General features: G+C 40.0%; 1 protein-coding gene and 1 long non-coding RNA gene across 4 annotated transcripts in view; one reads left to right on the top strand and one right to left on the bottom strand.

Moving 5' to 3' along the window:
* Nucleotides 1-7,171, top strand: LOC141754180 (uncharacterized). The gene is made up of 3 exons (XR_012590573.1): nt 1-138; nt 5,098-5,194; nt 6,789-7,171. It is a non-coding gene; the product is annotated as an uncharacterized LOC141754180 (long non-coding RNA).
* The window catches only part of nfatc1 (nuclear factor of activated T cells 1), a 53,850-nt gene continuing 40,232 nt past the window's right edge, over nt 2,060-15,677 (bottom strand). Inside the window, exons 10-11 of one of the 3 annotated variants that reach the window (XM_074612948.1) lie at nt 8,601-8,718; nt 2,060-5,166 (exon numbers count right to left, since the gene is read on the bottom strand). In XM_074612948.1, coding sequence (XP_074469049.1) covers nt 5,160-5,166; nt 8,601-8,718 — 125 coding nt within the window. In that variant the 3' untranslated portion in view covers nt 2,060-5,159. Of the gene's footprint in view, nt 5,167-8,600; nt 9,140-15,677 lie in introns of those variants that run through there. The other 2 variants (XM_074612949.1, XM_074612950.1) reach the window with 2 other exon arrangements.

Genomic DNA, 15,677 nt, shown 5'->3' with positions numbered 1-15,677 from the left:
ACAGTGAAATGGACAATGGAGAGCAAGTACTGCAGGTTGTGGAAGAGAGCTAAATTACAATTCAGGATATCTATCGTCTTCTTGGACGTGAAGGTGATCCACAGCAGTGCGGCGACCACCGGCTGTCCCATCAGAAGGGTAATGATGTCGATCAGTGAGAGACCCAGGACATGGTTCGCTAGAAACACACACTTGCTGGAGTTGAGTGTGACATTGCTGAATAACTTCTCCATCTTATCAGAGTGGTGTTCAGAGCTGAAAGAAACAAACCATCAGAGAGACTGATGGACGATTAAGAGTGTACATCATCTTAGTTTTACCTTTTTAATATAAAGGCAAAAGAACATAAATACAAAAGGGGTCCCTTGACCTCTGACCTCCAGATATGTGAATGAAAATGGGTTCTATGGGTACCCACGAGTCTCCCCTTTACAGACATGCCCACTTTATGATAATCATTTTTGAATGCAGTATAAATGTGTTATTTTCACATATCCTTAAATGGTGTGTTTGAATATTTCTGTATCCTGGGGTCCATAAACAGTCTTGAATTACATAAATTGGGTTTCACTGTAAAGCTGAGACTCTTGTGGATCCAATGAGCCCAACTGTATTCATGTGTGATGATGTTAGTCCCCATAGGAGCCATTTCATTGTAGTGAGACCATTTTTTGAAATGTGACCTCACTGTATAAAATGACCTGTGGTGACCTCTAGGATAATCACAGGCTCATGAAACTTTACAGACACAAACTACAGACCTAGAGCATTCAGAGGATGGATAGCTTTCCTAGCTAGATTGACAATAAGGGGGTTTCTGAGCAGTTTACACAACTAAAGTGCTCGCCATCCAATCGCCGAAAAATACTGTTCTTGCAGAAATCTCCAAATGTCTAAAGTTTTTAATACCAAATCACAGCATGGCTTTTTCTATGGTGTTCCTCTTGGTGTCTTAATGTGGCATTTTGGAGGGATTATTGATAATTTTTTTATCAATTCTCGAATGGTAAAAAATGGTTAAATTTAGCACCAAATCTGTGTAACAAATGGTATCAACACAAAAATATTCTGTAACAACTTATGAGACATAATAGAGCATAGGAATGACCATCATATACTTCTATCATAATGTTCTAAACCCTTATACACTTTCAAAATGTATTATTAATTAATGAATTTATGACTAGAACAACTTGACACACAGTGCTGGGCTGCATCTCAAATTAATCTTCAGGTTCCCAGCTTTCACATGATGTACACCACTTCTATGTGACATCTAGGGAGTGGAAAAGATTAACTACAGTCAAAGAAACTTAATAATATACATTTCTGCAGTGTAAGATTTTTTTTTGTTTAAATTTTTAATTAAGTTAAATTTATTTTGTAAGGACGTAATAGCAGATAAAAACATTGAAGGTAACATTCGATATTAGCTGTCTTCATAACTACTGTCTTGTTCTAAATCAAGTGGCAGCTGACAGTTATACCTATATGTAGGTATAACTGTATTAATTGTATATAATTCAACATTCAACACTCATGAGGTCAGAGCTTACCAGGTGTATTCAGCTGCTGCTCGGATGTTAAAGGATCACCTGCGGAATAATCGACTGAGTAAAAATGACACCTGATTTGCCTAATAGACGTATAAGACAGGCGCCAGGCAGCCGAGCAAAACCAACAAATTGTGAATCCATCACGCCCTGATTTTCATAACAGCAGAGTTTCAGTGTCAGTGGAGGTTGGGCAGGTATTAAAAAGAAAAACAATAATCTATGAAGTGTTTGTCAGCACTGAGAGTCATTCAATGTATAAAACTCCAGCAGGAATCCTGCAGACCAACCACAAGGTGTCAGTGTTCACCGCAACACAACATGCAGCCGCTGCACTGGAGCGGCCTTTAAGACTAATATTAAATAATAATAAAAAAATAGAAAGGCTTGTGAAACAGTAGATGTTTCTAATGTTGGATTAAATACGTCATCACTTTATTTATGTTGACGAAACTGACGAGTTCTATTCATTAAATCAAGTTGATTTAATAAAAAAGACTAACTCATTTAATGCATTAAATCACTTTCCATTTATTTCTGTACGATAAGAAAATCAATAAGCTGATTGTGATTGTGAATCTTCCTTTGTAGTGATATGCATCATGTAAAACCACATGGTCCTTTAACATAAAATCCTGCCCAGTGCAACTGTAACTATGTCTGGAGATGATTATTCCACAAGAACAAATGGATGTTGAGGCACAGAAACTTAAACAGATAAGTCATAGCGTGTTAATCTAATCTAAAGGCGTCGTCCTCCCGGCTGTAATGTGATGACACGCAGAGTATATATATTGATCTATCTACAGTAAGAAACCGATCATTCCAATGAAAGAGATGACGGCTTATTTATTGACAAATACACAAAATAGATCACAAAGCAGAATTATGAATAGCAGACTAACAATAACCTCCTCGGTAAACGTTCCAGTATGGCTTACAAAGATTAAGACTCATAAATACATATAAAACCTGGGAACGACGTGAAGCCGTTCAGTTTTACTATAAGAACGTAAACAAATGAGTAGATAAACCACAGTATGTAGGTAACCATGTAAAAAGAGGCTGTATGATGAAACATGAATAAACAGAGCACATGCTAAGAGAATAAATATGAAAAAACAAGCATTAAAGAATCTATATTTGTATTGCTGTTCACCGTCGTTAAGTATTCATTGGATTAGAGACCGTCCCTGTTACATTCTTTGAGAGGCGAACGGTACATTGCATAGCTTCCAGGGAAAAGTCAAGCTTAGTCAAAACTTCTTTGAAAAAAGTCAAACCAGTGTTACCGAAGCCGACCGTTTACTCCAAAGTTTATGTTATTTTCAAGTCAGTACGACACAAAATGTCTCATTATTCTTTGACTACGCACTGTTTTTTATGGAAGCCCTGAGAGGCAGGTGAATAAAACTAAATCTGGTGATCCAAGTCTGATAAATAAGTCTGTAAATAGTTTTCTCTCCGGTGTTTAAGACTTAAGAACAGGTGATTTTTTTTCTTCTTTTTCTTTTGTCAGGATCATTTTTCAGTGTTTGTTGTTGTAATACTCATTTCGGCCACAAGAGGTCAAAGTGCACCATTACCACATGTTCTAAATAGGACTAAAATTCACAGTTTCTTCCAGGTGAGTTTTAATTTGCATAACTTGCTAACACACGATATATTTACCTCGTGTTTAGAGTAGGGCTGTCAATTGATTGAGGTATTTAATCGCGATTGATTGCATGATCGTCCAGAGTTAATCGCAATTATTCACACATATTTTATCTGTTCAAAATACACCTTAAAGGGAGATTTGTCAAGTATTTAATACTCTTATCAACATGGGAGTGGACAAATATGCTGCTTTATGCAAATGTATTTATATATTTATTATTGGAAATCAATTAACACAAAACAATGACAGATATTGTCCAGAAACCCTCACAGGTACTGCATTTAGCATAAAACAATATGCTCAAATCATAACATGGCAAACTGCAGCCCAACAGGCAACAACAGCTGTCAGTGTGTCAGTGTGCTGACTTGACTATGACTTGCCCCAAACTGCATGTGATTATCATAAAGTGGGCATGTCTGTAAAGGGGAGACTCGTGGGTACCCATAGAACCCATTTACATTCACATATGTTGAGATCAGAGGTCAAGGGACCCCTTTGAATATGGCCGTGGCAGTTTTTCCTCGCCAAAATTTAGCGTAGATTTGGAGCGTTATTTAGCCTCCTGGTTGGTACCAATGGATTCCTTAAGTTTTCTAGCTTCATATGATACCAGTATCTTCACTTTAGCTGAGCTAAAACTGAGCCCGCTACATCTTAAATTTTGCGTTAATGCGTTAAAGAAATTAGTGGTGTTAAAACAAATTTGCGTTTAACGCGTTATTATCATGTTAACTTTGAAAGCCCTAGTTTAGAGTGAATGGAGAAATGAAAACTGTCCTGGAAGAAAACAAGAATGTTTTCAGTCCTATTTAGAACGTGGTGTAGCGGTAAACGTCAGCCTCTTGTGGCCGAAATGAGTATTACAACAACAGAAGAATGATTTTGTCACTTGCCTCTCAGGGCTTCCGTAGCATTTGTACTGTATGAGTGCATAAAGACATAAGAACTCTATATGAGGTTCGGGTAACTTATCATCTGGAAATTGTGACTTCATGTGACACAAACTTGTTGCCTCAATGGAATAAACTACAAGTAATACCACAGGTTTAGTGGTTAAGTGCTTATTGTTGGTTGTGAATACAGAAAATGTATTCGATTTTAATAATCTTAACTTAATTGGTCCAAACAAATATGAATTAAGGTGAGACTATGCAACTTCTGGAAGAAGAAATAACTTCTTTTTACAAATGAAAAGTTGAACTCATGAGAACTAAAACACACCTTTACAGCCTCACCTGGCCTGGTGAGCTTTTGGTGACTGATGACTCTATTTGTGCTACCGTTACACTGTCTTTTAGCATTTAACATTATCCCATAATTAGCATGTGTTGCCACTATTCAGCAAAAGTAACATTATCTCGCTTTATAAAATCTTTTGAAGTAGAACGCGTGAAGCCACGTTTTCCTATTTCCAGTTAAAAAAAGGCACTTCTCTTTAAATCGTCTTCTCTGTAAAGCCAGATATGCAAACTGAAGCGCTACAGATACTGTATATACAAATCACATAACTCATAGGCACTGAATCATTTACAAACTGCAGCAACAAAAAAGACATATAAAAAACATTTTTGGTCCTCTAAAAGCATACTTTGTTGTGGAGGCTGGGTTTGGTGGCAGGTTTGGTTGCTACATACTCAATTTACACGTCTTAAAAAAAGTCAGTCATGTGATTTACTCCTCAGATAATTTCTGTTAAAAAGGCATTACGTATGAAAAACAAGGCACACGTTGGACCCTGGTCATCTGGACAACACATTTACATTTGTTCTCTTTGCATTTCCTATTTGCTGCTTCCTGCACGCTGTAGTCCAAGCATGAAAAGCTCAATGTCAATTTATTTTGGTTTTGGTGTTTCCCTTTGTTTTGTGTTTCCCGTGTCAGTTTTGTTGGGAAACTACGCATGGCTGTGGACGGAGATGTTCGACAGGTCGTTCCTGATGATCTCATTGACTGCAAAGGAAAAGAGAGAAAAGGAACGGTCAGTATGCTGAGTACGTGCATGTACAGTATAATGTTGCATGTTATATCATTAAAGCTCCCTGAAACCTACTTTCTCAATTAGCTTCTAGCTAGTGATAAGATCTGACATGAACACATTTCAAACTAATGTTTATTAAACATCTAAAATTAACATGCATGGGCTTTAAAAACACCTTAAACTTGCATGAATGTATTTTTTGGTGCTGTAAACACAACATTGACATTTAACCCTATAAAGTAGCATGAGGCAGACCGGTGAAGTTTATGTTTCTGACCCGATAAATGTAAGTCCAATATTCACTCTCCTTTTAGCTCTGATTTGGGGGAAATATCTGGCTCTTTAGTCGCTAAATGTTCCACTTTGATGACGGACTAGTTGCTGACTTTGTCGGTTAGTCGTTTGGTGCTGAGCACGTAGTTATGGAGGAAGGAACCCGACAAAAAAATAAAAAAAATAAAAAAATAAAAAAATAAATAAAAAAATAAAAAAATAAATAAACGACTCATTAAATAAATAAATAAATAAATAAATATGTCATTAAATGTAGCAAAATAAAAAAAATAAATGTATCCATTAATTAATTTATAAAATGTGACATGAATTGATATTTCTGTTTTAATTTGCTTCTTTATTTATCTTTGTATTAATTCCTTTATTTATTTACTCTTCTGTTTAATTTTCCCTTTTATTTATTGATGTATTTATTTTTATAAATGTTTTAATTAATTAATTTATTGTTGCATTTATTTTTTATTTTTAAATGTACGTATTTATTTATGTATCTACGCATTTATTTATTTATTTATTTATGCACGATTTTCCCTTTGCATTTCACCCCTTATTTATTTCCTCAAACTTATTACTTCTGTTTTCTTTTCTTTATACATTTCTTTTACATTTCTTGTTTAATGTAACGTTGTTTATTTACGGTAGTTACGTTGTTACGGTTTGTATGTTGTTATTTTAACACAAACCATGATTTCTTTCGAACCTTAACGAACTAGTTTTGTTGCTTAACCAATCGTTTCACAACAGTAATATACAATATAACATATATATATACATATATATTATAAAATATAACAATATGTTCATAAAAAAATATATTTTAGTGCAGCTTTAAAGTTCCATTTTCAGCCCCTGTGAATAAAACTCCCTGAGCTCTATAGGATCTGTTATTTCCTCTGAGCCAACCTAATAGAATCACTTTATATCGGAGATCCCCAGACCTTTCTTTATCAGGAGAGATGATGCAACCTCCTGCTGTCTCTAAAGGATCCAGGTGCACTTGTTTATCTGTTTTTATCAGCTGTGTTCTTTGGCTGCCGGAGGAGGGGGGCGGGGGGAGATGATCCAACAGCAACTGAGCCGGCTGACTGAAGCTAAACCAGGATAAATATATAGATATCAATGTAATGATTACACTGAAAAAAGGACAAATCACTCATTTTTTTCCCCTCACTAAAGAGGACGGAGCGGGTTCATTTTTCATTAGCTTTTACCGTTCTTATCTGTGAACTCATTTATTACTTTGAAGAGATCGTCTCCACCGTTCCTCCCTCTCTAATCAGCTTCTCACTTTTCTAATCAGCCTCCGGGTTCAGGATCGGGGCCCTTCGCTCGGCTCTCACAGAGATGAGAAATGCGAGAGGGGAAGGGGGAACACCCCTGGCTGGATCCGGCCCCCGAGAAACCCAGCCAGCGGGCCGAGGGAGGAATTCCCTCTGACTTGACTGACTGGACGCTGGAAAAGCAGCCTCGGAAACCTGAGATCCGCCCCCCCTCCCCCGACACAATGGAATTACTAAACGTTTATTTTCATCGCGGAGCAGCAGAGCAGCCTCGGTGACCCGGCACTGGCACACAGACGCTTCCTACCAGAAATACCACTCGCTTCCTATCACGAGAACGATGACGGGGATGTATGTGCCTCACAAGAAGAGGAGGAGGATGCTGCCATGGTAAAACAACAACAACAACAAAATAAGTCAGGAGGAACTGAAAATAGCAAAGTGTGAAAGTGTGGGTGCAAACCAACAAATCACCCAGATGGCACAGAGCGATACGTTACACTCGTCTAGACATGAAGTTAATGTGTTTGGCTCGCTGATTGACTGCTATTAACACGGCAACAGGAAGACATATCATGAGAGGTTTGATATCTGTGTGCAGCAGCGATCTCACATGAGTGTGTGGACAGAAACACACACGGACATATTGAACCTGTTATGTGACTACGAGATTCACAGCGATACGTCTCTATGGAGAACTTGGCAGCGTGGAAGATACCCGTCAAGACGGCAGTGACATTTATATTCAGGTGCTCTAAATCACTTCCTCTTGACAACAACTCATCATCCATGTTCAAAAGTATATTCTTAAAGGAGAAGTACACCAATTTTACACAATGTATAATGTCTTCTGTGGTTCTAGATAGAGTTGTCTAAGCAGACTAGAGGCGACGCTGCGGAACAAACCGAAAACACTAGGGTGGACGACGCTCAGCGGCGGCCCCAAACCGACGGCCCAAAAAATATGTATTTCACAGGGAGAAGCGAAAGCGGGCACGCAACGAGATGCTCCATGGGCAAAGACGCAACGGTGGTGGTGTTTTTTACTCCGACACAACCTAATATCCTACTGCGAGGTCCGGCAGCAGTTGCGTTGGGAAGGTCCGATGACATCATTCTGCATAATAAGTAAGTAGCGCGCTTCTGTTTACAGCTGTGTGCGTCTGTGCTCAGCTGGTCAAATTCACGGCCGTGACGGAACACGTCGTGGAAAGCAAAAAAAATAAATCAAACATGCTAGACGTCGGGACGTCGTGAGGCATCCCAGACGCGACGTCGGTTGTCGTGTACTATGACACGACACTCATTTATCGTTCCCGATCTAGGTCGACACCCTACGCCAGCCGTGTCGGGCTATAATCGGTGACAAGTTGATAATAATAACAATGAATAAACAATCTCAAACAAGAATCAGGTAAGTTGACATAGTTTGTCTACAGAAAAAGAGGCTGCCTAGAAGGTAGAAAAATCAACCTAATGCTATTTGTATTTGTGTTATATAGGCGATGGGTTAAAACATATAAAGCAACTGGTTTTGACAGGATAAATGTGTGAACCCATCTGTTGGTGTGGAGAGAATGAAATCTGAGGTTTGACGTGACTGAATTAAACCTGAACTCTGCCGACTTTAGCTTCAGTTTCATCAGGATTACTCTGTTATGGTAACAGCAGGATGAGAACAGGTAATATTTCTGTGTATATGGTAATGCAAGATGCTTTCTAACACAGCTCATCATCAGGACAGCATGTTGCCACCGGCCATGTGAATGTGAGAATATGACCAATATCACCAAAAAAGACATACTTGAACCAGAAGAAATAAACAGTCTAACCTCATCTCCACCCTCCTACAGCGTGTCGTTCCGCTGCCATGTGTGTGCTCTTCCCGGCCCAGACTGAACTGACTGACCTCCTCTCCTCTATTTGATCTGGCTTTGACCTTCTGCGCATCTGGAGGTGGAAGGATATAATCTTTGAGTTCAAAACCTCAAGGGAACGTCATCACAACGGTTTTTTTCTCAACGCGAACATCGAGCCCGGACGGCGGCTGTAAATTTAGCACATCAAGACATCGTTGGACCTCCACATCATGTCATCACCTGAACGGTAGCTATCAAAATCACGGGTGAATTACGGCGTTCAGATATTTTTCCTTACGCGTCATGGTGTCCCACATGTGGTGGAATAGCCTTCGCATGATAATGAAAGAATAAAAAGACATAATTCAGTAGTTTTATTCTGATGTAAAGCAAAACAAAGCCAGGCAGTAAAACTCTCTCTTTTGACCCCACTGAGGTCACAACATTTGCTGTTTACGTGTCCGTCGCCATGGCCCACTTTTCATTGTGGCGTCACATTTGATGTGGAGGATCTAATTGAAAAAAAAAAAAAAAAAGAGTTAATCTATTGATCTCTAAGTGTGTTTACGGCAAAGTCCTAAAAATAGGCCCAGCACCAGTGTGACATCTGTGTCACGTGTTCTCCGGTCACATCGATTTGCTCAGGAGACAGTCGAGGGATAGAGACGCTTCAAACACGCTAACATCAACCGAGTGGGAGAGTAAACTGGGTCATATGTGATCTTGAAAGGGATCACTATTGTTGTACAAAAATATGATGAGGTTGTTGAGAAAACAATCTCACTACAAGGTTTAGTAACTGTTCTGGAGGTCTCCATCATATCACATGATCATCAGAGAAGTAGTGGAGTTTGCTCAGTTGTCATCTGTTCAAAGCTCAAAGTTTATCATTACTGATGTGATATATTGACCAAAAGCTCCAGAACAGCTGCTAAACGGACCTTGAAGTGAGATTGTTTCATCCGTTGATGTTTCCAGGGTCAAGAATGAACTTCATCTTTTAAGCCAACATGGAAGAAAAGTCCTTAAAGGGAAACACACCTATATTAAGAATTCCAATATGTTATTTCCATGACCGAGGAAAGTTCAATCAATATTTGTGAACTTTTTTTTTTGCAAAGGGTCAATTTATTGTCTATGGGGCAAGCCTCTAGGAAGATAGAGTTAAATTGGGAAACAGACTTCTGTAAATCAGGGGATCATTTTTTTTTTGAGGTGAATCAACTTTCCAGTACAAACACCTGAATAGCCCTTATTTAAATCATTAGGTCCTAACAGCTGAATCCAGAGTTAATTTCCTTCCTCCGTTCATGTGAATGAGATGCAGACCGAGGCTGGAGCGAGGGCTGGGAGGCGGAGTTAAAGGAAACGATACCGCGCCTGCTCTACGGACCCAATGGATGCGGAAGATCGCCGGATGATCCGGGTACTTTATCACTCGGCAGTCGAGCCATTCTGGCTTCATGCGCCACAGTGAGCAACTCTCATAGGGATGAACGGGAGCCCCGCCTCCAAAGCTGTATCCACTTCTCTTTATACATCCATGATCTATGGAGCAGTTCCACACTTTAACCTCGATGACATCACAAGTTTGAGTTTTAGCACTCTAGTTTTTGGATTTGGGAGAGAGTTGTTCATGTTAAGTAATGTTTTTTGGACTGTCTTATACCGTAAGAATAACATGTATACATTTTCAAAATGGGCGTATAGTTCCTCTTCGAAGTGCTCAGAAAAGTTTAAATTTGACCATCAGCTGAGGAAGATCCTATGATATGATTGAAAGCTCCAGAACAGCTACTATATGGACCAGAAAACAAGTGTGTTTCTTATGAACAACATAGACTGAAAACATATGAATATGCAGTATACTGTGTTTACATTATTTAAGTCATGCATGTAATATAGTGTGGTATTAACTTGACTGCAATGCTGTTAATTTAACACAAGGCACTGCGATGTCAGTGAGTTCATTAGTCTCAAACTTTACAGTTATGCAACAGCGGGGAAGGTGGGGTTCGATATGAAGTAATCCAGGAACTGCTTTCCTGTCCCGTGGAGGTCCACAGCAGCTGGAGCGGACTGATACAGCCCCGGCTCTCCGACCAGGAAACCCCCAGACGAACGAGGAACTCCCAAACAATTAGCAGGACAGCGCTGTTCACCTCATTAAGGGCTGAAACGCGTCAACACGATCCGGCGCTGCAATAACACAATACTGCAGAGGCCGGCGAGCTATTCAACAATCGCTCTGATCGCTGTGAATAAATCAGCTGAGGGAACCAGAGCTGAGACAATGAGAGAAAAAGGCTGGGAGGGGTTGGGGGGCAGAAAACACCACAACCCCCACCCCCACCGCCACCCCCTTTACTGCCACGTCAAGTCCCGGCCACAAGCCACGAGATGTTCTTGGCCCGCATAATGAGGCTCCTACTGGTTTACTGCAAGCCGGTCCCACAGAGCGGTTCTGTAGTTCACCACACATTCTGCCAACTATTTTTTTTTTTGAACCCAGGTATTATTTAAAAAGAAAACGTCTGTGGACAATAGCTTTTTGGAAACTTTGTAGGCTTTAAGAAAATAGAATAACAGAAAGGGAGTAGACTTCAGCGAAATATTACCACAATGAAAATGATCTTTCATACGCGGAGTAACCAGAAAAATAAAAACCCCGGCGCAGTAAAACAATCCTGTAATAAATGTCCTTTATGAAACTGTTTGTTGACGATATGAACACCTACAAACTGTTGCACCTATATGCAAATGCATATATGAGCAATAAATACACACATGCACATGATGTTTTATCCTGAATCTATTGAATCATTATGTTTGTTAATCTGAATTTAAAAGCCGGAGCAAATTAGCTTTAATTAGACGCCCTGTGTATAAACAGTAAGGCTGGGCGGTATGGAGAAAATCAAATATCACAACATTTTGTTACCAAATACATTGATATCGATATTGCATCGATGTTTTGGGCTGACTATTGGTGCTTTTATAAAATATTTACACAATGAGATTTTTGATAAATAATCATCAGTAACGTGTCTATAATAACTAAGTGTAAAAGGCACATAATAGAACAGCTACAGCTGTCTGGTAAGTTCAGAAAATGACATCACTTTAATTGTAATGCCGCCTTTAAAACCAGGAAAAGACAACACTTATGCCAATATTATGATATCCAAAACCTAAGACGTTATCTAGTCTCATATCGATATCGATATAATAGCGATATATTGCCCAGCCCTAATGTACAGTACATATGTTGCATTGCTTCTTTCTATGTAACAGTGTTTATCTGCATTGTTTCTGTAAGATAAACTAATAACTAAAACTCTGTGGTCACTGCTGAGGCTGTAGTTCTTGTTGTTGTATCGAACTGTATTATACTGTAAAATGCTTTTAATATATAAGCTACTTCTATTCAAATCAGGTGGACAAAATATTAGAAACAACTTTCTATTACCGATAATTCAACACCAAAGTTCAACCCCAAAACTGAGTTAACACATCAACAAAGTAAAACAGTAATGAAGTAGGTTTTCTACAAAACCTGAACTTTTTAAAGGAGACATACTGCATCATACTCGTTTTCACGTTCATACTTATATTTTGGGGTTCTACTAGAACATGTTTACATGCTTTAATGTTCAAAAAACACATTATTTGTCTCATACTGTCTGACTGAATATACCTGTATTCACCCTCTGTCTGAAACGCTCCGTTTTAGCGCCTGTCTCTTTAAGTCCCCCCCTCCTGAAAAAGCCCAGTGTGCTCTGATTGGCTTGCAAGAAAAGTACGGCGCACCTTTGCAAAGGTAGTTCTCAAGCCGAGGGTGGAGATACTGGTCGTGTCTAGAAGGTAACCCCCCCAAGTTACGAAAACGCTCGCGAGACTCTACGACTGCCCTACGACCTGTTCTGCATGTGACATAGGAAGGGGAGCCAAATCTGAATGGCTTGTTGAATCACATGTTTTCTGATCTAGACAGCCCACAAAAAACTAACTGGGTTGTCTTATTTCACAGTTAGTGGGTTGGTAGGTTCCAGATACCCAGATGTATGTGAGTTTTTCATGATATGCCCCCTTTAAGTACGGCTGTTTTTAATTGCAGAGCTGTTGCATTGCATTGCATCATGCTGGTGTTTTTCTTTTCCTTTTTGGCCACTCATCGTATTTAGACATGCATCAATAACTAACTGGTGACAAGTAATAAATAGCAGATGTGGATGTTGATGAATACGTGATAAACCGCCGATATACAAAGGACACTACGCTAAGCACAAATTATTAATAAAACGAATAGCTGATACTTAATTCCAACCAGAAATGTGAAGTCGGGGTGAAAATGCTTTATGTTGATCATACAAATAAATGCTTCTTTTTGCAAGCTGTGGCTGCAAATAATTTGAGCCTGCAGTCAGATACTTCTCACAAATTTACTCTCAAATACTTTCCCTGTGATCATCTAAAGTCTCTGCTCATCAATTGTGCTGTTTTGACATCTAACAAGGCCACAGCACGCCATAAAAGAAGCATTTTGTAATGCTCTTTGGCTCAGATCGGACTTCGAAATGCACATGTTTTACTCACGTTACCTCACCGCTGACACAGAAGTCGTCGGCACACTACCGTGCAGTATAACGTATGGCTTTGGCCACATCTTTCAGACCGCCCTCTGAGCCAAAGGGGGAAGAATGCAAACCTCTCCAGTCAGCAAGTTTTATGGCAGCGTGGCCGGCCTCCATCTCCATCTCCCTCAGCCTCAGCAGCGTTGGGCTGTGCACCCTCGCGGCCCGTATACCTCCGGCTCAAGGCCAGACGGCACGATTCAGACTTTCCGTGAGCAGACATGTTTGTAACCTCTCAGGAGACGGTTCGCAAAAAAAAAAAAGTTACAAAAAGGGGATCCTGATTAATACGAGAGAGGGCTGCACATACAAGAAGAAGATATCGGCTCTGTTTACAGACAAAAGGGCGACAAAAACACCTGACTGTGTCACTTTCATTCACCAGTGAAGCTTAGTGCAGCTACTTGACAGGATAAGTGGTTAAACATTCACACATTTAAACTATTTGCATCAAATTGTTGTGAAATTAAATTAAAAAGCTTCAGTAGATAGAATATTTTTGGCATCTTTGGGCAAAAATTCCATAATAACCTTTCAGCTTATTGTAATTCAAGTGTCCTGAGAGGCTTCTGCACCTCCTCATGGCTCTGTTTTCAGGCTTTAAAAAATCTAGCCCGTGACGGGAGACTTAAGCCAATCACAGGTCATTTCAGAGAGAGAGCGTTCCTATTGGCTGTTCATTCAACAGCTGTAAATAAACAAGCTTAACAGTTCACTAAAATATGTTTCTGAAAACATTGTACGCGAGAAATGGTCATTACAGTAACAGAATATTGATTCATATTTGATCAGCGCTGCCTAGTTTGACCGTTTGATCGGAGTTTGGGAGTGATTGACAGCTGCTCAGAGACGGCAAGGCTCCAGCTCGGCTCTGATTGGTTGTTTTCCTCTGGTCTGTGAAATCTTGCAGATGGCATTAGGAGCACCGGAGGACACAGATGCACATGATTTTTTTTCAGATTACCTGTCTCATGCACTACTGTCAGGATATAGTGACCGTTTTATAAAAATAACCTTTTTTTAAAATCATATTTGCTCCAATTCTACCTGCTGCAGCTTTAAATAAATAAACGCCAATGATTAATCTTGACTTCTGGCAATAATGCACAGATAATGATATAGTAAATTACAGCCCATAAACACAAACATGATCCTATTTTCATTAGTAATAACAGTCAGTGTCTCAGCTCCCTAAAAGTCTCAGATATCGGGAGTTTTAACGAGCGCGGCCGACATGAAATTACAGTAACACCACACCTGAGCGAGACCATAAAGCAAAAAAAGTCGTATCAAACTCTGCCAAAGGTTTTAATGAAGTGAGAAGCCACATTAAGTTTGGAATGCTCGGTATAATATCCTTCAATTTTCCAAAGAAAACAAGTGTAATAGGCGGCGCAGCTCTTCAGAAATGTCCACTATGGTTATGGTGGCGCACTTTAAAACGTACATTTCTTACTTTAACTACACCTGGTCTGAACTGAAAAATGCTCACGAGACGAGAGCACCAGTTGGAGTATAATTACAAATCAAATCTTTAGCTCGAGCCAGCCAAATATCCCCGCAGACGGGGCTAACAAGTGTTAATGCATTTACCCAGACTGTTCAGAGGAAGTGGCATGGGAACAGTCTGAGTCGTGCCGTCTGCGGCCCCACTACAGCGTCTCACTCTCCATCGCCAGGAAGCTCGTCCAGACGGTGCGGCAGGGGCTCTGGTGACGGATCAAAGCCCGCTGATAGCTGCTGGTTATTGTTGCTTCATCTACTGCACTCCCCTCTCTCCACACGCAGCCAGGGACTGTTTCTTCTTGCCCCGAGGAAGATCATTTATCCAATTTATTTCAAATCACCGCAGCGCAGAGCACGCGGCCCCCAAACCTCAGTGGTGAGCGCAGAGGGCCTGAGCAGTGAGATCATAAAGTTTGTGCTCCTAAAAAAGCTGCTCGCTGCGAGATAAATAAAGGGAGGTCGCATAAAAGAGCTGTATTCAGTATATCAGCGAGCTTTAGAGCAGGCTTGTCTCATTCGGGGTTTACAGCCACATATACCACATACTAGACCACCGGGTTTCTTTCATCTAATCACCCTAGAAGGTAGACGACGAAGAAAGCTCAGCGGAAAGAAGTACTACAAAAGTGAGAGAATTGGTAAAGAGATTTGGACTTTTGACTGCCTCTAATCAAGTAAAGAAGGTCTCGCAATAACAGGGATAAACCTTTCAGCACAGTCATGGCTCCCACACCAGTCTGCTCCTCCTACAGTGACCTGTAACTGACACTAACAGTGACATCATGGTTTCACAATATAGAGAAGTAAGCTTGCTATCTAGGGCTGTCGCCGTGAAGGAATTTCCCCCTATGGTGACAATGATTGGCCTTTTTGTTTTTGTTGAAAATTACTACTACTTGCTATGATACGG

The sequence above is a fragment of the Sebastes fasciatus genome, chromosome 17, assembly GCF_043250625.1.
Source record: "Sebastes fasciatus isolate fSebFas1 chromosome 17, fSebFas1.pri, whole genome shotgun sequence".
NCBI lineage: Eukaryota > Metazoa > Chordata > Actinopteri > Perciformes > Sebastidae > Sebastes > Sebastes fasciatus.
Note: the sequence above shows the minus strand (reverse complement) of the source record. Positions and strands in the feature narration are given on the sequence as shown.